We start from the raw sequence: 24,042 nt of genomic DNA, 5'->3' as shown, positions 1-24,042 counted from the left end.
CTTGCTATTCATTTATGCGTAAGTTTATCTACAATATCCATGGGCTTTTATGTTGTCAGAACAGCACTGCATTCTCTTGAGGAGTTCTATTTAAGCAGGGCAAGCAACAGTGTGTTTTTCTGCAACCAATCAGATTTAAGGTTCCTATCTGAGTCATAAGGAAGTACGAATTTAGAGCAATAACTCAATGCCAAGTCACCTTCATGAAATTGAAATAAAGGCCAAGTGAACTAAGAGATACAAGTAAAGAAAATTTGTTCAACCTATTTTTAAAATAAACTAAATTTGATAAAATGAAATCCAACACTTGACAGAGTTAATCTTCTGTACCAGAAAAGTTATTTGGCATCAATTAAAATTGATCACATCATTAAAATTTCACTTGTACCTGAATTGAAAGAGCCAAACTTTTTCTATTATGTCTATGTAGGTAGTGTATTTGAAAGCTGAGACTCTTGGTGATACAGCAAATCCTGTGGAGAGCAGGTTAAATCATAAAGTAAAGCTTATTGATTTTCTGCTTAAGATTGTGTGTGGGTACTAGAAATTTTTAATATCTTGAGCATCAGTTGTCTTGTTTGGAAAATCTAGGCGTTTTCTGCAAATGCAAATAGAAATTTTATTCAAATAGTTTATAGAAGAGAGTTTATCTTGTCAAAAAATTGCTCAATTAAATCGCCACACAAAACTCATTGCTCAACAAGTGCTAATGGGACACGTGTCACTTGAATGTTGCAATGATTTCTGAAACCTGGATTTGAATCCTGCCCAAAGTGACAATGTTTATTTTATTTGGTTATAAGAGTTCTGTGCATTTGAAAAACATGCCACAATTTCTCCTTTATGCTTGTGGTGTGCCAAATAGAATTGCTCCTAATTTGGATAAACGGATAAGCTTACCCAAGTTTAATGTCAACTGGCGTAATGGAGATAAAGATTTCACAACTGCCTTAAATTTTCTAGAGGTTGAAACAACTGGTATATAAAATGCGCTTTGTGTTGCAAGTCATGTTGTATATGGCTTTTAATATCTGACTTAATTGGTTGTGACATGCTTTGGAATATTGAGCAGGTAAAAGATGCTAAAATTTTCCATTACTAACAAGTTAACTTATTTCAACACCTATAGAGTAATCAATTTTGTATGACCAATTTAATAAAACATTTTTGTATTTCTTTATTGCGGAACGCACACACTTTTCAGCAAGCCATTTAATTAAAATATTTATGGCTTCAATTAGCTATCCTTTGGCTTTGCAATGTTGTTATTGTTTAATATTGGACCAACTGTTCCCAACTAGATTGAAACAGCCAATCAAACTAGACTGGAAGGAAGTCTGCAATTCACTGTTGAGTTATATGCTCAGCTTCTGTATAAGCTTTTAAGGCTTAGCATCTTATTTGGGTGTTTTTGTATCAGACAGTTCCAAATTCACTTTTATCCTTGTCATTGCTTGTATCTATGTATTTTGTAAAGAACCTGAAAATTTTGATTGATTCATAGCAAAATTGAATGTTTATATTTACCATCCTTAAATAGAAACTGGCTATGTGTTGCATGTTTTTCATGTTACTGCTGGCATTTGCCATTCATTCTACATTTTAAAGAAAATTTGTAGTCAATATCCATCCATTTTGATCAGAACAACTCAAATTGAGTATGCTGTTTCATGTTCTGAAATCCTCCTAAATCCTGATTTGTGGTTCTATAGATGACTAGTTTTTTTCCAACAATTTCAGTTCACACCATGTTACACTCGATGAAAGTTTTGACGTGAAGAAAAACAAAAAGATGGAAGTGCTTAACTTATTCTATGCAATGTTTTAATGTTTATTTCATTTTTTGTGCAATAGTGGCTCACCGTTTTACAAGGAGGACAGAAGAGGACTGACTTGGCACTGAATGCCTCTGCAGCACTTTTTCAGTAATAGAGTGTGATTAACCAAGGATGACAATGGAAGAGATGAGGAATGAAGCTGAGACGACCTCCATGGTTTCCATGCCACTCTATGCTGTGATGTACCCAGTGTTCAATGAGGTGAGTTTTCTTTTTGCAAACTTTCACTGCAAGTGACTGTAAAATAGAAGTAGACTACAACAGAAAAGCGGAGTGAACCAAAGAAACAGAGAGGCAATGCTTAGGTAACGTATGATAGAGAAACAAGCTAAGAAAACTTGAATAGTGTTGTTAAGACAAATATCTCTTCTGAAATTCAATAAATGTGTGGTTGAGTTTGCCAAATTTTTTTTCATTCAAAGTAACAGGATTCCCATACAATATTTGTGAATAAATATTTTCCAAACAATATACATACCCATCTTTGCAAATCTAGTTCTATATTTGAATCAGGTATTAACATTGTAAACTGCTAAACTTTAAATCTTTTTTTTATCACAGCTGGAGCATGTTAATCTATCAGCTGCACAGACACTTAGAGCTGCTTTCATTAAGGTAAGTTTAATTGCTGTTATAAATGAAAACTAAATATACTGTCAATTCAGCTGCCTGATTTGTACTTTGAACAGCTAAGTAAAATGCAAGGTTAATGTTTAGGGTTTAGCATTTCAGATATTATTGGAAACTTGATAACTGGCAGTATTTATAAATATTGGCAGATTTTGGCCAAAAAATGTTCATGATCCCTTTAAAGCAGACTTTATATTGAAAAATTTCAAATATTGGTAAAAAATGACTGTTTGCTACCCTCAATCACAAGGGACACATTCACTGTCAATGCAATCCCAGTACTTAAGACATTACTGCTAGCAATGCTACAGGTACTTGTTTGTACTAAAGAATAGAAACATCTGTAACATTGAGCAATGCACAAATATTTTAACAAGTACAATACCAATAAAATGTGCTTATCTTTCTCCAAAATGTTTTAGATCAATTCACTTCAATTCCAGGGATTCAATGTCCCAATCCCAACATTTGGCCACTCTGCCCCCGCCTGCTCTTTCACTGTAAGTGAGGGAGCAGGGTAATGGTAATGAGGGGTTGAGAGCAGTGCAGTGAGTAAGGGTAAAGAGTACACATTGGGTGAACGTTGTTGTGGTCAGTGACATTGAGTATGTGCCTATGACCAGTTTGGGTGTGAGCCGCTGGTTCCAGTTGCATGTGGGTGATGTCAGTGACACCAACTTTCTACTGTAGTGTAGTGGCATGAGATACAATGATAAAACATTTGACTAATAACCTATGTAGGATAAAGTGCTATCTACTCTTACTTGGTATGCTTTTAAAGAAACTTCTGAATATTGTACTAGCTCCAGTACAGCTGCTATTTTCTCTCCTTGCAAGCCTTTTTTATTTACTAATTCACTGATTGGTGCCTGATTTGCAGACATTTCTGAAACTTTATTCCGTGCCCGATATAAATGATAGTTTTGGCAAGAGTGTAACTTGAGTTAATTATGAAGTTAATATGTTCAAGATAGGACATGCCTGTTTTCAAGTGTTTGTTTATGCTTTCTTTTAATAAAAAGTCCTCAATCCCTCATGCCAATTTTAACATTATCTTTATAAAGTTATCTGTGCATTGTGCATTTCCGTAAACAGTGGTGTTATAACATGTAGAACAGTGTGTAATGATTCACTAAGCTGAGTAATAGTGAGTTTGCACTGCCCTGTCCTTTTGAGTTTGTTCAGATTTCACTCTGATTTAATGATCTGCTGGCTCCTTAATAAAATGGCTTTCTGGAATCTCCATTGGTGGCTGAGGCTGGCCTAAGATCTCTCAACTCCTTGCATCTTGGCATTATGTTGTTGGTCTTGAATAGTGTAACAATGATATGGGTTGGAAAATTCCACTGTACAGTCCTTTTCAATTGAAAACTATGTTAGTAGATTTGACAGCCCAAAATTCAATGACATTTGAGGATATTCTTCACTTTTTAAAAAAAAAGTCTTGAGTGAGACATGCTGGAATGAATAATGTTGATACATCCTTTTGCAGTTATTCTCCAATTTGGAATCATGGAAACAGACTCTTCAGTCCATCCTGATCATAATCTCAAACTAAACCAATCCCACCTACCTGTGCTTGGCCCATATCCCACCAAGCATTTCTTATTCATGTATTTATCTAAATGTCTTTTAAACCTTATAACTGTACCTACATCCACCACTTCCTCTGGAAGTGCATTCTACACATGAAACACTGTTTAAAAAAGAAAAGAATATTGCTCTTCATGTCCTTTTTAAATCTTTCCCCTTTTAAAAATGTGCCCCCAGTCTTGTAATCCCCCACCTTATCTAAACTCATGATTTTATAAACCTCTATAAGGTCACTCCTCAGACTCCTACGCTGCAGTGAAAAAAATCTCAGCCTGTCCTTACAACTCAATCCCTCCATTCCTGGCAACATCCTGGTAAATCTCCTCTCAACTTTCTGCAGCTTAACAATTTCCTTCCTATAACAGGGCAACCAGAATTGGACACAGTACTCCAGAAGAGACCTCACCAATGTCCTGTACAACTTCACATAACAATTTGTTGAACTTTTGCAACTGAAAATCAAGTAGCATTATTTAAGAGCATAGCTTGCTGTTGAGATAGTGACTTCACTGCTGGGAACATGAGAAAACAGAACAATACAAATCTAAAGAGGGGTACAAATTTGAAATATCAGTCACTTCTACTGTAACACTAAGAACAATCTTGTTTGTAAATTAATATTCTTTGCTGAGAACAACCAATTCTGTCCAAGAAAGAGAACACAATACAGGCAATCACTCCATGCTTGTTTAGCTGAAATGAGAAAGTTCTGGAGTGTCTTATTACATTAGGTTTTCATATATGAACTTCAATCAACATTACTACCTCTTTTAATCACACTCAAAATCCCCCTAATATTGTATAAGTTGTATTTCAGAAAAGGTTAGGTGAATTGGCCATGCTAAATTGCCCGTAGTGTTAGGTGCAGGGGTAAATGTAGGGGAATGGGTCTGGCTTCGGTGGTCGGTGTGGACTTGTTGGGCCGGAGGGCCTGTTTCCACACTAAGTAATCTAATCTAAAAAAAAGGATTTCAAAGTTGTTTATAAAGAAATTAGAAAAAATTAGGGAAGTGTTCTTCAAAACTCTCTGCTTGATCAATTTGTATGCAGAAACAAAATTATAAGACCATAAGATACAGCAGAAATTAGGCCATTCAGCCCGTTGAGTTTGCTCTGCCATTCAGTCATGGCTGATAAGTTTCTCAACTCCATTCTCCAACTTTCTCCCCATAATCCTTGATATGAAAGAACCTATCCATCTCAATCTTAAATATACTCCAACAATTCTGGATGTAGGTTTGCTCACTGAGCTGAAAGGTTCGGTTTCAGACATTTCGTCACCATACTAGGTAACGTCATCAGTGAGCCTCCGGATGAAGCACTCATTGTCTGGCCCACTTTTTACTTGTGTTTAGGATTCCTTGGGTTGGTGATGTCATTTCCTGTTCTTTTTCTCAGGGGGTGGTAAATGGGATCCAAGTTAATGTGTTTGTTGATAGAGTTCCGGTTGGAATGCCATGCTTCTAGGAATTCTCATGTGGGTCTCTGTTTGGCTTGACCTAGGATGGATGTGTTGTCCTAGTCAAAGTGGTGTCCTTCCTCATTTGTATGTGAAGATACTAGTGAGAGTGAGTCATGTCCTTTTGTGGATAGTTGATGTTCATGTATCCAGGTGGCTAGTTTTTCTGCCTGTTTATCCAAGGTAATGTTTGTTACAGTTCTTGCAACGTATTTTATAAATGACATTATTTTTGCTTGTTGTCATATAGGGTCCTTCAAGTTCGTTAGCTGCTGTTTTAGTGTGTTGGTGGGTTCGTCGGCTACTATGATGCCAAGAGGTCTGAGTAGTCTGGCAGTCATTTCTGAGATGCCTTTAACGTAGGGGAGTGAGGCTAAGGTTTCTGGACATGTTTTGTCTGCTTATTTGGATTTGTTGCTGAGAAATCAGCGGACCATGTTCATTGGGTACTCGTTCTTTTTGAATACACTGTGTAGGTGGTTTTCCTCTGTTCTGCGTATTTTCTGTGCTGCAGTGTGTGATGGCTCATTGAAATAATGTTCTAATGCAGCTTTTGTGGATGTTGGCATGGTGGCTTCTGTAGTTCAATATTTGGTCCATTGTATATGCTGGTTTGAAATTCCCCATTGACTGTTCACTCTACTGCAACATCTAGGAATGGCAGTTTGTTGTTTTCCTCCTGTAGTTAATTTTATGCCAGTAAGCGTACAATTGATGGTCTTGAAGGTTTCATTTAGTGATGACAAAGGTGTCATCCACGTAGCGGGCCCAAAGTTTGGGTTGGATGGTTGGCAGAGCTGTTTGTTAGAGTCTCTGCATTACTGCCTCTGCTAAGAACCCTGATATCGGAGAGTCCCTGGGTACTCCATTGGTTTGTCTTTAGGTTTTGTTTTGAAGGTAAAGTGGATGGTAAGGCATAGGTCCACTAGCTTGACTATGTTGTCCTTGCTGATGAAGTTGGTGATATTTGGTGTACGTGTCTTTTGGTTCTTCAAATAGTGTAGTCAGTGGCCAAGTTGATGTTGATTGATGTGAACAGGGCTATTACGTCAAAGGAGATCGTTATTTCATCCTCTTCTATCTTGGTGACTTTGGTCTTCAGGAATTCTTGGGTAGAGTGGATAGAGTGACATGAGTCTTCTACTAAGTGTTTTAATCTTTGGTGTAGCTCCTTGACTAACCTGTAAGTTGGTGTATCCGGTAGTGAGACTATGGCTCCTGAGAGGGCTCCCACTCTCACTAGTATCTTTACATACAGATGAGGAAGGGCACCACTTCGACTGGGACAACACATCCGTCCTAGGAGAAGCCAAACAGAGACCCGCATGAGAATTCATAAAAGCATGGTATTCCAACAGGAACTCTATCAACAAACACATTGACTTGAATCCGATTTACCACCCCCTGAGAATAAGAACAGGAAATGGCATCACCAATCCAAGGGAACCTACACACATAAATAAAAAGTGGGCCATACCACCAGTGCTTCATCTGGAAGCTCACTGATGTTACTTAGTATGTGACGAAACGTCTGAAACTGAACCTTCCAGCTCAGTGAGCAAACCTACATCCAGAACTTCAACATGAGCTGCAAATCTTCTCACAACTCGTTAATACTCAATACTTGTTGATTTACAAATGCAGACTGCTTACTACAATAACATTTAAATGTTAAGCAACTTTCCATTATGGAAATAATGAGGCAAATATTAAATTTGTCAATGAGGTTGTTAATCGCCCTCTACTCCTTATAAGAGTTGGTTTAGTGTTCCTCATATTGCATATGTTTTAAATTTAACCAAAATATTTGGGTTGTTTAACAAAATTATAGTGGGATACTACAATGCATTCATAGAGCAAAAGTTGATTTCAGAATGTTATCTGGTTAATTATTCTACACATGAATAAAATTTAGCCTAGAATGTGAGAAACTCCCTCTTTACTCAACGAAATAACACTTTTTTTTGCCTGAATGACACTCAAGCTCTGAACAATGGCTTTGTATTTGAGCGGATCTAATAATGCGAATTACAGTCCTAAGCAGAGATCCTCATGGATCACTCAAACCTCCACTCTCTTTCTCTTCCCCCCCCCCCCCCCCCCCCCCCCCCCCCAAACTCATCAGTCTTTTGTAACTTTTATGCACTATGTCTTGTACTCTTTCACATTTATGCTTATTCCTTCTCATGTTTAGTGTCTCTCCCTCCCTCATTCTCTCTCTTTTTATAGCTCCTTTACAAGTACAGTATATTTTTATTTTAAATTAATTGATTTCTGGCTAATACCTTTATTTTTAAAGCTTGATGTATAACTTTGCACATTCTCTATTTCATTTGTGTTGAAACAAAATGCTTGAAGTCCCATGAAATTTTAGAAGTTTTCACTCTCAGGATTGCCTTTGCTACAGTGGTGATCAAGTAGCACTGTTCAACATTGTAGCTTAAACTCCTAATATGAAATTAACAGGTAAGTGCATTTTTTTGATGGGGAAACAAGTATGACTGAAGAAAATAGTTGGCAATAATCACTCCCCTGAGTGCATAATGATGAAGAACCCAATATTATATAATTATTGGGATCCCACAAATTAACTTTAAAAATCTGCCTACCATTTCTTTCACTTTGAGTTATAGTCATTCCAGACTTATTTTTGCATGCTCACGTTTTCATTTTCCAATTAAAATTAGTTTGTTTCAGTCTTCCAATTTTTGTCAGAAGATTAAAATGTTTTACTTGAACAGATTTTGGTAGTGTCCTGAAACAATATCATACTTTGTATTTAAAAGTAATTGTGGCTTTAATATCAGACTCTCTATCATTGCTGTTGTATTCATTGTCCTGATTCAGCAAGTAGCTGAACTTATTTATTCATTAGGACTTTGAGACCAGAGAACTGGGGCCTACAGATCAGATTTTAAAAACTGGATTAACTTGGGCGTATTTAATTGAATGCCATTTGTTTTTGTAGCGATAATATATCCACATGGTATGTAGAGAAACAAAGCCTTATTCAGTTCCCATGGCAAGAAGAATCCAAGTACAGTTGCGTTTTTTTTGCTTGCTTTTCTATGCTAATTGTCTTGGGAATAGCATAGAGATCAATCCAATCTACTGTGACCTCTGATTATACTGCAACTTTCAAAATGCTTTTTTTTAAACACAAGGCACATGTTGATAATTTATACAGTGCTCTCTCACATCTGTATTTGACAAGTATGTAAAACATAATGAAGTCTTTTTTTTTGAAAAGGTAAAGACATTTTGGCTCTTGAAGCAAACTCTTGGAAAAACTGGATAGATATATTCAAGTCTAGCCTGTAATTGCTGTCCTTGAGCTGTTTTTTTGCAAAAGTCATAAAATAAACTCCCATGAGATGCAGCTGTGCTTCTGTTAGTTGTCAATAAATCAAAATTCATTATAACCCAAGTTATGTCAATTTAATGGAATGCCTGAACTTTGTGGCTAAATCTGACCTTAAGTTCTCATGTAAATAATTCATCTGTTAATTCTGTATAAAGTATTTTATAAACAAAGACTGTATGTTAACCTGTTTAATTTTGGACTAATTTAACATAATTTAATATAGTCAACTATATTTAATATAGCCAACTATATTAAACTTTGTTGACTTTGCCTGTCCTTGTAAGATCATCCATAGGCTATTTTAAAAATAATAATTTTGTGCTCCAAAACTCTAGCTCAAGTGTAATTGGATTGGATGGAATATAGTACATGTTCAGAATCACTTGGTGCATTGATGATCTCTCTTTAATTTAGGCAGAAAAAGAGAACCCTGGTCTCACCCAGGACATCATAACCAAAATTCTGGAAAAAAAGAGTGTGGATGTTAATTTCACTGAATCATTACTGCGCATGGCCAGTGATGATGTTGAAGGTATGACTCCATATTTTCATGTCAACTAAATGTAGCAAGTAACAAAAATACCCTTTACCAAACTTCAGTGTCTTTAAATTGCTGTTTTTCACTTAGCACATGCCTACATCTTCTTGACAGTTCTCCTTTGAATCTGTTAGAACATTAAATTTAGTTTCTTCATTGAACCAATACATTTAAGGCTGTTCATTTAATCTCAAATACTGTACAGCTGCATCATGAAGTGCAAACAAAGGAAGATGTAAAGTAATAGTCTGTATTTTGTCAAGTTTCATCTGCTCATGCTGCTGAATATTATTACAGGAGCCAGTCTAGAATGGGGCTGGTTATAAGGCTCTTGCATTCTTTTAAGAGCCGTTATCTGATGTAAACATTCCCCTCAAATTTGCTTTGCATGGAAGAAACACTTGTTCAAAACAAATTTTCCTTGAGTACAGTAGAGTTTACAAATGACTAATCCATGCGTGACCATAGCAAGTGTTACGTGACCGACAAGTACCGAGTTTGGAATTGAATTCTCCAGTTATGACTAAATATTTCAATTTGTTATTTAAACAATTCATCCACAAATTAAAATTCGACTTTAGGCTCAGGCTGACCATGGCCTTTTTCACCTCTGTGTGATGTTGGATTGTAAAGATGAAACTTCTAAGCCCATAACAGAAAACTCTCAAATTCTATGTATATATTGACAACTAGCTAACAATCTAACAAAAGCTGCTTTACTCTCCTCCTGCCCAACAAGCCCTTCTGATCTCTGTTTAGTTCCACTTTCTAGTTCCTGATGCATGTCCTACTACCCTCGTTCCAACTACTGAAAGCAATATCTTGTCCATCGAAGCCTTAAACTGTGAAATTCCAGCACTAAATTTCATTATCTCTCTTCCTTTAAGACATTTCTTAAACTTGCGACTTGATCAAACTTTGTTTCCTGTGCTGATGTCCTTTCCTAGTACGAACAGCTGATTGCCTAGTATCTTGGGAACTTTATTTTGTTAAAGATTTATAGAAATATTTATTGCATTATTTGTCTGGAAAAGAGTCTCGAGAAATTTATTTTGCATTCAACTTTAATAACTGAGAATTGAAAGTACTTGAATGGAAAGTATCATGTTACCTGCTCTGCTATCATATCACCTTGTTGAATTATTGTACTGAATATTTTAGTTAAATTATTTTAAACATGGTGGCGTAGCAAAATGCCACAAAAATGTTTTTTTTTTCATTAGTTGTTCTGTAAGTCAAATATAATCAGTTAATCCACAATGTATTGTGTATGGGAAGTAAGGAGCAGATATATCCTGAACATAGCTAACAATTTAGTCAAAATTCATCTTGCAGCTCCATCAGATTTGTTATACAGTATCATGAGTATATTTCTGTACCTGGAAGTATAGCAGTGAATTGAACTTTACACGTTAAATATTATTCATATCAAATTGTAAAACTTCTTTAATATTAAAGTTTAAAAAGTTTAAACGGTGTCAGATAGTAGAGCAGGTTAACAGGGTACTTTCCATTTGGGTACTTTGCATTCCCAGATCAATGCCATATGCAAAGATAAAATGTTAGGACTGCAGTGTGATCCACATTGTACTGAGTCAGGTGATGAGTTTGCACTGGCAGTTCTTCTGTCTTCCTTGTAAGAACACTGAAGAGTTCAATTTGTTGATGTCTTGAGTTGTTGCAGAATTGTAGTGTGATGCATATAATGCACTGATGATCACTATACTTCAATATTCATTTTAAAACTGTGAAGTAGATAAAGATGTCTCTCTGTCTACTACCTTTGCTTAATTAGGTTTAGCACAGTAGACCAATTTATTAAACTGAGACCTGGCTTCCCAACCTATTGGGGTTGGAGACAATAGATGATACAAAACTTCGAATAATAGTGTAATGCACTAAAGCTGATGTGGCGTCGCATCCCACACCCAACACGCACAATGCTGCTGTGGTTCTGTTCGCCGAGCTGGAAGTTTTTGTTGCAAACGTTTCGTCCCCTGTCTAGGTGACATCCTCAGTGCTTGAGAGCCTCCTGTGCCACTATAAATGCCGGAGGAAACACCACAGAAGCGCTTCACAGGAGGCTCCCAAGCACTGAGGATGTCACCTAGACAGGGGACGAAACGTTTGCAACAAAAACTTCCAGCTCGGCGAACAGAACCACAGCAACGAGCACCTGAGCTACAAATCTTCTCACAAACTTTGAACGCACAATGCTGCGAAGAGCTCTTAAATCTGAAGAATTTATTATTTGAAGTATTTAAGAATTCTGATCTATATTAAATTAAAATGGAGTTTCTATTTGGCATTGATTTGGGTATCTTCATTGTTTGACAGTTTTTGTATTTAATTGGATACAGCAATAATCTGAATATTTCATCTTTCGCGTTTGAGCTTGAGTATGTTATTTCTTGTGCTTTTGAGAGAGGCGGAAACACCAGATTGGAACTTTGGATGTAGTTTCAATTATACCATGCAAACGATTAAGGCACTTTTATTATTTAATGTTGCCTTTTCTGTTTTTTTTTTTAAAACTACATTCACCAATGTTGGTAATTTCTAGCTTCACTTGATTCTTGTATATTTTGCAAGTTTGTTTATAATTTCCTTCTTTAAATTTACCTGAAGCTAGCCTCTAGTATTCATTGTATTTTTTAAATTCTTGCAGTAAAGTATAACTAATCCCAGTTCCTTCCTGCATAATTCCCTTTTTGAATAATTTATTTTACTTGTTCCCGTGCCCCCCATAGCTTTACAATCTGTTGCCAAATAAGGATTATTTTGGCATCAAAGCCTCAATTGGAATTCCCTTGAACAGGTCCTGTCTTTAACCCTTAAAATACAAGTACAAGTTCAGAAGTTGCTTTGATAGTCTGACGTTGGCTTTTACATTTTAAGCAGATGTCACAATGTGACTTAATATTCATTGTCACTGGCAATTAGTGCACAACCTTTTCTCATTGGGTATTCCCAGCTATCGACATGCTGAATGAAGGAAATTTATTTTATATTATCATCAATGATATTAAATTAGCTAACAAACCTGGCATGACACTAAACAAAACACAAGAGCAGCTTGAGGATGCTATGATAAGCATTATATAATTAAAGGCCTAATTTAAACTTTTGTACTGTGCTGAAGATGTCTCATTTCACTGAAGTGCCAGAGACATGTTCGGAAATATATAAATTAAAACTATTAATTCTATTAGGCTCATTTTTCTTGAAAGCTGATTTTCTTTCTCATTATTTTGTTTTCATAGAGTACATGATTGACAGACAGGAACCAGAATTCCGGGAGCTAAATGAAAAAGCACGAGCACTGAAACACATTCTCAGCAAAATTCCTGATGAGATCAATGATAGGGTCAGATTTCTTCAGACAATCAAGTAGGTATTGTGAATGTGTAACAAACCTGCCAAATTTGAAATCAAGCTTCCCTGCATGTATTATATTTTCATTTCCCATTCTAATTTATCTCACCAATCAACATATTCTCTGCAAATTTCTCCTTAGTGTACCTCCTTAGCTTCACCTGAAAGACATCTGTGAAATTTGCCTCATTGACAACTACCAGCAGCACCAAATCCCACAATCCAAACACTATAGCAAAGAAGTTCCTCTAATTCCTTGATTGGGTCGACTCATGACTGTTGCATTTGTGAATCCTAGTTTTAGATTCCCTCATGAATGAAGCTATCTTTTGTCTACTTTACCAACTCCTTTGTGATCTCTATCAGGCACTGTTCCCATTTGAAAGAGAAAAGCCTCAAACTGTTCAGTTCTTTAAATGATGGTTATGATCTCTCAGTTCTGGCGTTAAGATTTTAGTCTGTTTTTGCCCCTTCTCTGGTACCGAAACGGTTTGTTTTTAAATTTAGGGACCAGAATTGTGCAGAGTATTCCATGTAATAAAGTTCTCTTTCAACGTTGTTGTGAATTTAACAACTTCTGTTTTCCAGTTGTATTTCTGTAGAAATGTACCACAATAGCTTTTCATTTATAGTGGCCTTATTGAGTTGGTACATTTTAATAATCTGTTTCCCCTGATTCCAATCCTTTCAGACTCTTGTTTTTCGCAGAGTATCTGGTTTTTCCTTCCAGCTCCTAACTAAATGTACCACCTCAAAACTTTTTAAAGGAAGTTTCCTTGTCATTTTACAGTTCTGTTCCACAAATGTGTTGATGTCGTGTATTTTGTTCAACTCTTTTTTTTTTGCTTTGCATTAGCTATACCCCTCAAAGATGCTGTCATCCACAAATTTTGGAAAGGTACTTCCAAATATTGAATCCAAATCATTTCTGTGGAGGATGAAAAATCATCTTCTGAAGAAGGGTCACCAGACCTGAAATGTTAACTCTGCTTTATCTCCATAGATGCTACCAGACCTGCTGAGTTTTTCCAGTAATTTGGGGTTTTCTCTTGAAAAATCATGATCCCAGCACTAATCCATGTGAAACATGGTTCCTGTTTTCCACCAGTCTAAGTCAATAACTTTAAATCACTCCCCTTTACCTACTCAGATATTAATTAAAAAGTAGTAGAGTCTAATTGAGGTGTTCAAAATGCTGTTGTATGTTTAGGTTTAGGTGAGCTAGAATAGTACAAGAGAGCTTCATAAACTTTATTTTTTCATGACTGGTTATGTTCCAGTCAAATTCTAAGAATTCTGCAGTGAGTGAAATACTTCCTTTTATACATATCAGATGTCTAATGGAATATTCTGTATTTGCCTGGATAAGTGCAACTTTAGCAATACTCAAGCTTTACGCCATCCAGGACAAAGAAGCCCCCTTTCAGCATCCACCACTTTCAGCACACTCCCTTCATTTTCTTAAGATTCTCATTGCAACTCAACCCAAATTTATTTTTAAATAGGTTGCTATAGATTATGACATGTAAACATACATTTATTTCTGTAGGCATGCTTCACACTAAGTGCTCGTAGAGATCAAGTAGTCAAATTTCTTTGCCCATTTAAGACCGATGAGGAATTTCTTATGAGGGTTTTGATTCAGTGGGATACTTTTACTAAAAGTTTATTCAGAGACTGTTAGGTTTTTTTTTAAATCAGTAAAGGAATCAATGGTTTGAGTAAAAGGCAGGAAGGTGGAATTGAGGATCATCAGATCCGCCATGATCTTGTGGAATGGTGGAGCAAATTGAGTGGGCTTGAATGGCTGCTTCTGCTCCTACATCTTATGGTCTTATTCAAAGTTATGAGGAGCTGCTAATTTGATATTCTGTTTGAAAGTAGCCAATATCTAATTTCAATGTAGTTAGCTGCACTTTGAAGCTTGACAATACATGGTTTACCTAACTTAGCTTGGACTCGGGTCCACAGCACAGTAAAAAGCCCTCCAACTGCTCTGGTTTAAAAACAACCACCTCATTGTTCTAATCCTATTTTCCAGCATCTGGTCCACAATTTTGTATGCCTAAGTATTGCTAGTATATCTAAATACTGCTTAAATGTTGAGGGTTTCTGCCCTTTACCAACCTTGCAGGTAGTGAGTTCTCGTTCCCACCACCTCTGGGTGAAAAAGCTTTCCTTTCATCCCCTCTAACCCTCCTACCCTTTACCTTCAAATCTCCAGCTCTTGGTCATTGATCCCTCCACCAGGGGAAAAGGTTTATTCCTATGTACTCTGGCCATGCCTCTCCCAATTTTATACATCTTAATCATGTTCCCCCATCTGTATCTTCTGATCCAATGAAGCAAAGCCCAGTCTACCCAATTCCCATCACAACTAAAATTCTCCATCTCAGATAGTATTCTGATAAATTTCCTCTGTATCCCATCTAGTGCAGTCATCTCTAATCTATTATGTAGATTCCAGAATTGCATATAATAATCTAGCTGAAGTTTAACCAGCTTTTTATAGCCTAACCTCCCTGCTATTAAGCTCATTTCAGAAAATAAAGGCAAGTATCTCATGTCACCTTAGCTACTTTATCGATCCCACCTTGATCCTTAAGGGAATGTTGGACTTGAACAACAAGGTCCCTCAAACCCTTGGTGCGTCCCAGGGTCCTCCCATTATCACCTTCATTGTCCTACCCAAGTGAAACATGGCAATTAGGTCTTCCCAGCGATTTCTGTTTTTGTTTCTAATTTACAGCATCCGCAGTTCTCTCAGTTTTTATGGCACTGGTTAAGTTTATTAATTTCTCCAGCTTTTTTTTCTTTGCAGGGATATTGCCAGTGCAATAAAGGAGCTTCTTGACACTGTGAACAATGTTTTCAAAAAATACCAGTACCAGAACCGCAGAGTAAGTATTACATAAAAAATGCCCAGAGACCCCACAATATAAATGTTGTCAATTAAACCAGTTGATAAGGTTTATAGTGTGAGAACTGTTCAAGGACTACATACATTTCCAGTGTATTATTCTGGTAAAAAGTGCTTGAAGCTGCTTGGTTCAAGCTGTTCCTGAGACATCGAGCTATCAAGCTGTATTATCACTATTTCACTTTTGTCACTGTTTCTTTCAAGTCCTTGTTAATGTGAAATTTCTAACATCTCTGCTTGTGAAAATTATATTGAATCATCACAAAATGTTAATTGAATATGAAATACTTTGATAAACTGCTGACTCATTACCATTTTTTAATGATGTAACTCGGGTTGATCTGTAACATTGTGCATTTCATGGATGTGTAGCATCTGCACATAATATTTTGAAGAAATGCATCCATTAATTCACAGCCAGTAACTGCTTATTTGGATGGCTAAACAGGCAAGACACTTTTTTTAAGCTTGTGTGTAAACCTTTAAAACTTGATTAAATTAAATTTTGTCACTTTTAGGCGCTTGATCACCAAAAGAAAGAATTTGTCAAATACTCCAAAAGCTTCAGTGACACTTTAAAAACCTACTTTAAAGATGGAAAGTAAGTATTACAGTAAGATGAGCAATTGTATTGCTTTTGCATTTGTACTATCAGCTTAAATTTAGTTTGCTGTTGCTGCAATAGTTTTAAATATTTAAGTAAAAATGCAAATAATATGATAGTACAATTGATAGGAAACATCAATTTGGCTGCCTTTAAAATAAGTGACGTTTGTATTTCACAAGAAGGTTTGTTTCTGTTAATACAATCAACATTAATCGATATTATGTAACTATAACTTGGAGATAGTTCATCGCATTCCAGGTTGGGTCATGTTGCCAGTTCTACACTGTTCCAGTTAAGAGTTTTGAAAATTAAAAGACAATCAGATATAGGAGCAGAACTAGGCCATTCGGCCCATCAGGTCTGCTCCGTCATTTGATCATGGCTGATATGTTTCTCAATTCCATTATCCTGCCTTCTCCCCATTACCTTTGATCCCTTTACAAAACAAGAACCAGTATACCTCTGTCTTAAACACGCTTAATGTCCTGGCCTCCATGGCTGTCTGTGGCAATGAATTCCACAGGTTAGCCTCCCTTTGGCTGAAGAAATTCCACCCAATCTCAGTTCTAAACAGTTGTCTGTTCACTTTGAAACTGCTCAGTGTTCCAAGTGTGGGTCTGACCAGAGCCTTGTACAGCCTCAGCAACACATGCCCACTGTTGTATTCTCACCCTCTTGAAATGGAATGCTTATATTCCATTTGCCTTCCTGTCAACTGAACCTGTATGTTAACCTTTAGAGAATCCCAAGTCCCTTTTGTGCTTCAGATTTCTGAAGCGTTTCCCTATTTGGAAAATAGTCTACACCTCTATTCTTCCTACTGCTCCAAGTTTGCCTGCAGCCCAAATGAGATATCCTGAATCTGTACACCAGGCAGGCAATGTAGCCTTCAGGACTCTCAATCCTGGACACAGATCAGTGTCTATTCCCCAAACTATACTAACCTCGATTACAACTACATTTTTCTCCACACGCTTGATTGACTTCCTATATCATGGAGCTTTGTCAGTTTAGTCATCCTCCCTATAGCCCCCACTCTCATGCACACAGGCAACAAGAATTGCAAATCTGTTAGACAAGCTGAAAGGCTGAGGCACCTTTAGCATTACCTCCAGGATCCCTCTACCTGCCTTGCTGGTAGTCACACCCTCCTGTTCCTGACCACTGACTGAATTCGAGGCAGCTTTTCTAAGGAATGTGACTATCTCCTGAAACACAGCATTCATGTAATTCTCTCTGATGTCTGTGTTCAAAGCTCAGACTCCAGCTCATCAAATCTGAATCCGAGATCTTCAAGCAACCAACACTTGCTACATATGGTCACTAGAAACACAATATGATCCTCCAGTTCCCACATCATGCATGTACAATACATTGCCTGTTCTGCATCTTTATTTTACTTACTTAGTTCTTAATCTGATTTCTAAAAATTTCCTATTAGTCTTTTAGTTTGTAACCTGTAAATATTTCCCTTAATTGCCTTCAATCTAAAAATAAGTTACAATTGTCAAATTAGTAACTGTCACCAACCAATGAACCTGTAGCTTACATGTGATATTATTTTCTGCTGGGATACTGATGCTGGGTTCCAGTTTTTCCTTTTTTTTTTTACAAAACTGACAAACTATCAGCCAAAAAAGCACGTTTTAAAAGCACCTCTTCCTCTCTGCACTAAGCTCTCCCCAACGTTGCCTGTAGAGTCCCTGAACTATATACTCACTTAGGCTGGATCTCTCTCTGGATGTGATCTCTCCTTCCTGGCTGTGTAAATTTTATTGATTAAAATAGTCTGCTCTTGCATTTCCCAATACATTAGCCTTATTTTTAGCAATTTGAGTAGGTTAAGTGTATATTTTGTATTTTTGTGTCTTGTACTTGGGTTAGGATTAGGACAAATCATGGAGTGAAACAATTGTTTTTGTTTTTAAACAGGGCAATTAATGTGTTCATCAGCGCCAATCGGTTAATCCACCAAACTAACTTGATACTGCAGACCTTCAAAACTGTTGCTTAGAACCTCCATTTGTGAAGCTTTTTAATTTTCAATCTTAAAAGGTTGACCTTTATATGTAAATTTAAATAGTTACAACTGTGTAAATTAACACATCCATTTCAGAACTTGAAAATGTTGAATAAAATAATTGTCAACTTGCACCATATTTTTGTAAAACATTGTAGCTAATCATGATTTCTCGTTTTAAAAAAAATTGCATAACTTTTGCTATTACTATTGTATCCAAAACAAAGCCAAAAGAATTTGCGCCTTAACATATCTTAATGTAACATTCCTTTGTGTAAATATTGGTGTTATGTTTCTGAAGTTAACTTGCTGGCAAAAAAATACAAGTTATGTATTTAACATAATTAGTTGCAAATAAATAGTTCACAATTTGATTGTGTTGTCTTCTATTAAGATACATTATTATAATAATACAACTGAGGAGACTTGACTGCAATTCATTCGTATGAAGCTAATATTTAATATGATCACATTTTCAGATTTGATTGAATCTTTCAACTTGAATCTAGATCTTTGTGTTATGCTGACCTGTTATCTATTTAGATCTAATGTAATGTCTCCTTGAGTGCTTGCACAACGTGTAATTTCCAGTTGCGTTTATACAGAGACCAGTCACCATAGAATAAAACTTCTGTATGAAGAAATAGTTGCGCTTTAATTAAGGCAATAAAGTATCTCAATTTTTGTGACTCTCCAACTCGAGCATTTTATGAAAACATGCTGTTTTTAAAATGTCTTCCAAAGGTTTTTTGGCAGAAGTCACTATTGTGTAAATGTATTATGAGCCACCACCCCATCAAAAATAAAGGAGACTTAAAATACTTGATTTTTTTAAAAATCCAGAATGTTCTAATGGTGAAGAACTCTTGCAATATAGGAAATTTTGTTTGTAAAACTTTGTGCACTCACAAAACAGAAGCTTGTTTCATGTAATAACTTCTTTGCCATTCAGATGCTGTATGAAGACTGTCTTTAAAGTTGCTACTGTGTTACAGTAATTTCAGGTAGAGGCCAGAAATTTGAAAACTAAGTCAAATATGCTAGGTTACATGTAACCTTATCTACGAAGAAATTAGATGCTGAAGATAGACCCTTCAGTTCAATCAGTCCATGCCGACCATAAGCCTAAACTAAACTGGTCCCACCTACCTATGCTTGGCCCATATCCCTCCAAATGTCTCTTATTCATGTACTTATCCAAATGTCTTTTAAACATTGTAACTGTGATCACATCCACAACTTCCTCTGGGAGTTCATTCCACACATGAACCACTGTGTTTAAAAAAAAACAAAAAAAAAATTGTCCTTTGGTCTTTTTTAAATCTTTCTCCTCCCACCTCAAAAATGCACCCTAGTTTTGATGTTCACCCCAGGGGGGGACAATAGCAATTTATTGTCACGTGTATTTAAAAAAAACTGAAAAGTTTTCTGAGTCACCATATAAGTCACGATAACAAAACTAAAGTAAAAGTGCATCACTGTTAAATTGACGACTCCTGGGTTCAAGGTATGCTGGAAAATCAGGCCGAAACTGCCCTGCGGGGTGGGTTGAGAACACCGTGCTGGTCTCAGACTGCTTCACTATGCCACGACTAGACCTCCATGCTGCCTCATCAGAAGACATAGAAGCCGCCTCCATAGCAAAGACGAGACATTTGTGCCGAGACTAGACCGTCACGTCAATACCTGGAAGCTCCCAAATAAGACTTCCATGATGAGACAAGCACGCAACTCCAAACCAATTTTGTCCTTCCTGGATGAGACTGTCCTTTTGGGTGTCAGGCCTATACCGCTGTTTTGTGCTGTTGGAAGCCCTGGCGCTGGGCTTGCGCCAGGAGAAGACATCTTCTGCCAAAGTTATTGAAAGATGGTAAGGCACCATAAAAAATGGAAACATTTTTGGAAACAAATGAAAAATATTTTTCCATTCACCTTATCTATATTCCTAATGATTTTATAAACCTCTATTAGGTCACCGCTCAACCTCCTGTACTCCAGTGGAAAAAGACCCAACCTAACCAGCCTCCATATAACTCAACAATATTATTGGCAATATCCCGGTAAATCTTTTTTTACACCTTGTCCAACTTAAAGTTATCCTTCCTGTAACAGGGCAATCAGACCTGGACACAGTACTCCAGAATAGGCTTCTTCGACAACCTGCTCAACTTCAACATGATGTCCTGACTCCTATAGTCAATGATCTGGGTGATGTTGCTAAATGCCTTCGTAAACACCCTGTCTACATGTGATGCAAACTTCAAAGATTTATGCACCTGAACTTGTGGGTGTATGTTCTACAACAGTACCCAAGGCTGCACCATGAATTGTATAAATCTTGCCCTTGTTTGTTCTACCAAAATGCAATACGTTGCATTTATCCAAATTAAACTCCATCTGCCACTCCTCAGCCCATTGATCCAATTGATCAAAATCTCTTTGTAATTTTAGATAACTTTTACTGTCTACTATATCACCAATTTTGGTGTCATCTGCAAAATTACTAACTGTGCCTTCAATATTCTCATCTAAATCATTTATTTAAGTGGCAAACAAAAGTGGACTCAGTTCCTGTCCCTGTGTAGCACTGCCTCCGATCCAAAAAACAACCCTCCAACATCACGCAGTCTCCTGCCATGAAGCCAATGATGTATCCAATTGGTAAGCTCACCCTGAATCCCATATGATCTAACATTAATTGATCTGCCATACAGAACCTTGTCCAAGGCTTTATTAAAGTCCAAGTAACAATGTTTAACACTCTTCCCCTCATTAATCATCTTGGTTATTTCCTCAAAAAAAAAACTCAGTTTGTGAGACACAACATCCCTTGCACAAAACTATGCTGACTATCCCTATTTGTTCCTTGCCCCTCCAAATGCACATAAATCCTATTATGTAGAATTACCTCCAACAATTTATTAACACTCTTCCCCTCATTAATCATCTTGGTTATTTCCTCAAAAAAAAACTCAGTTTGTGAGACACAAAATCCCTTGCACAAAACTATGCTGACTATCCCTATTTATTCCTTGCCCCTCCAAATGCACATAAATCCTATTATGTAGAATTACCTCCAACAATTTATCAACCACTGAAGTTAGACTCAGGTCTACAGTTCCCAGGCTTCTCCTTACATCTTTTAAATGTAGGCAAAACATTAGCCATTCTCCAGTCATCTGGCCCCTCACCCGAAGTTATAGATAATAAAATATTTCTGCAAGAGGCTCTGCTATTTCATCCCTAGCTTCCCACAGCATCCAGGGATGCACTAGATCAGGTCCCAGAGATTTATCCACCTTTATATTTTCTAAGACCTCCCGTAGTTCCTCTTCTGTAATGTGAACTGTTTTCAAAACATCAATATTTTTATAATTTTGAATTTTATAAACCATCTTTGGCTTTCTCTGTTACATATATTAAAGCATGTGTTTTACTCTGAGGTGGAATGTATGACAGCTCACTTCTTTAACTGTCTACTGTGCGGTTCTGGATGTTGCAGTTATTGGAAGGATGTGATTGCAAAGGCAATTTACTAGGATAGTGCCTGCCCTGGAGAGTCCGAGCTTTAAGGAAAGATTGAATAAGCTGGTGGTGTTTTCCTTATAGCAACATTGGTTGAGAGGGGGACCTTATAAAAATGTATAAGATTGAAGAGCATAGGGCACATTGGTAGGAAATTCTTTCTTTAATAGAGGGGCTAATACAAGAGGGATAGATTTAAAGTAAATGATAGAAGATTAAGAGGAGAGTTGAGCTGACTAATTTTTAACCCAGAAGGTATTAGGAATCTGGAGCTCACTGCTTGAAAGGGTAGTTGAGTCAAAAGTCATGCAATATTTAATCAGTATTTAGATATTCACTTGGGTTTCCTCCAAGGTTATTTGCCAAAAGTTGGAATTAGTGAGTTTTGAGAAGATTTGTAGCTCAGGTTGAGGTTCTGGATGTAGGTTTGCTCGCTGAGCTGGACGGTTCATTTTAGATGTTTCGGCACCATAACTAGGTAACATCTTCAGTGAGCCTCCTGCCAAAGCACTGCAGATGTTTCCTGCTTTCTATTTATATGTTTGGGTTTCTTTGGGTTGGTGATGTCATTTCCTGTTTTCCTCTGAGGGTGATAAATGGGGTCCCAGTCAGTGTGTTTGTTGAGTTTCGGTTGGAATGCTGTGCTTCCAAGAATTCTCATGCGTGTCTCTGTTTGGTTTGTCCTAGGATGGATGTGCTGTCCCAGTTGAAGTGGTGTCCTTCCTTATCTGTATGTAAGGATACTAGTGAGAGAGGGTCATGTTGTTTTGTGGCTTGTTCATGTATCCTGGTGGCTAGTTTTCTGCCTGTTTGTCCAACGTAGTGTTTGTTACAATTCTTGCACGATATTTTGTAAATTACATTAGTTTTGCTTGTTGTCTGTATAGGGTCTTTCAAGTTCATTGGATGCCGTTTTAGTGTTCTGGTGGGCTTATGGGCTACCATGATGCCAAGGGGTCTGAGTAGTCTGGCAGTCATTTCCAAGATGTCTTTGATGTAGGGAGAGTGGCTAGGGTTTCTGAATGCTTGTTTTGGTTTGTTGCTGAGAAATCGGCAGACTGTTCATTGGTACCCATTTTTTTAATACACTGTGTAGGTGGTTTTCCTCTGCTCTGCGTAGTTCCTCTGTGCTGCAGTGTGTGGTGGCTCATTGAAATAATGTTCTGATGCAGCTTCATTTCTGGATTGTTCGTGGCGGGTGGTGTTGGGGCAGACAGGGACATGCGGAGAGGTGGGGTGGTCATGGTGTTCAGTAGGGTTTGTGGGCGGCGGGGCGTGCGGGAGATTTGGAGTGGGGCGGTGGGCCATATTGGATGGGGATGGGTGGGGGGGGGGGAAGAGAGGTTGCGGGCACGGGGTGGTGTTGGATGGGATTGGGGGCGGGCGGGGCCTGCGCATGCTGTGCTGCTGCCTTGTCTCCTGAGCTGGGAGCAGACTTAATGGAAAACCCCCGAGCCCCAGAGGAAAGGCATTGAATCCATGAAGCAAATAATCAATTATCTGAACGAAATAGTTTCCGCCCATCTCGTTCGGGTAATCAAGGCTCCTCTGTATTGCCATTCCTTCACTGTGTCAAAGTCCTGGAAATTCCGCCGTGGGGGCATTTTGAATCATTTCCAGCAGGTAGACTGCAGCAGTTCAAACAACCTGCTCATTACCACTTTCTCAAGAATCACGAGGTCCAGGCAAAAACTACCCCAGCAAGTGGCACACATCTCCCAGGAGTGAATTTTAAAAATATCCCTATTAAGTAGACATAAGTGAACCATCTAAAATCTTTTTGAAATTTTGAATTCTCCATTCAGTGATGCATGGAGTGGAATACCGGATTACACTATGGCTAATTTTATATTGAAAGTTTATATCCAATTGTAACCATTGGCTGTAGCAGCGCTTTGTATGTGCGACGTTGAATCGGCAAATAAATATTCTTAGAGGTATTACCACTGCCGTTCGAAATTATTTCATGCTTCAGAGCTAAAGCAAAGGCGCAGTTAGCAGATATTTGTTTTAAATCTATGGTTCGCAGAATATGGATACCATTTCAGTGCATTGTCTGTCCCGCCCTGTTGAATGATTGACTGAGTGTAGGGTCGGAGCTAAAGTGTGCGACTGGTTGCTCGGTAACTACATTCACCGAGTTTTGTGTGGAAAGTGAGGCCATTGCTGGAGC

The 24,042-nt window shown here is 37.4% G+C and overlaps 2 protein-coding genes across 3 annotated transcripts in view; both read left to right on the top strand.

Annotated features, from left to right (window-relative positions):
- The window catches only part of pdcd10a (programmed cell death 10a), a 27,245-nt gene extending 8,527 nt beyond the window's left edge, over positions 1 to 18,718 (top strand). For both annotated transcript variants that reach the window (XM_043702162.1, XM_043702163.1), the window contains exons 2-8: positions 1,855 to 2,039; positions 2,400 to 2,453; positions 9,299 to 9,416; positions 12,686 to 12,812; positions 15,619 to 15,697; positions 16,236 to 16,318; positions 18,257 to 18,718. In XM_043702162.1, coding sequence (XP_043558097.1) covers positions 1,950 to 2,039; positions 2,400 to 2,453; positions 9,299 to 9,416; positions 12,686 to 12,812; positions 15,619 to 15,697; positions 16,236 to 16,318; positions 18,257 to 18,338 — 633 coding nt within the window. In that variant the 5' untranslated portion in view covers positions 1,855 to 1,949 and the 3' untranslated portion in view covers positions 18,339 to 18,718. The remainder of the gene's footprint in view (positions 1 to 1,854; positions 2,040 to 2,399; positions 2,454 to 9,298; positions 9,417 to 12,685; positions 12,813 to 15,618; positions 15,698 to 16,235; positions 16,319 to 18,256) is intronic.
- An 898-nt stretch (positions 18,719 to 19,616) lies between these two features.
- The window catches only part of LOC122556371 (WD repeat-containing protein 49-like), a 51,356-nt gene continuing 46,930 nt past the window's right edge, over positions 19,617 to 24,042 (top strand). Inside the window, exon 1 of the mRNA XM_043703006.1 lies at positions 19,617 to 20,214. The gene's annotated coding sequence lies outside the window, so the exon portion shown is untranslated. The remainder of the gene's footprint in view (positions 20,215 to 24,042) is intronic.

The sequence above is a fragment of the Chiloscyllium plagiosum genome, chromosome 13, assembly GCF_004010195.1.
Source record: "Chiloscyllium plagiosum isolate BGI_BamShark_2017 chromosome 13, ASM401019v2, whole genome shotgun sequence".
Taxonomy (NCBI): Eukaryota; Metazoa; Chordata; class Chondrichthyes; order Orectolobiformes; family Hemiscylliidae; genus Chiloscyllium; species Chiloscyllium plagiosum.
This window is presented reverse-complemented; position numbering and strand designations above follow the sequence as displayed.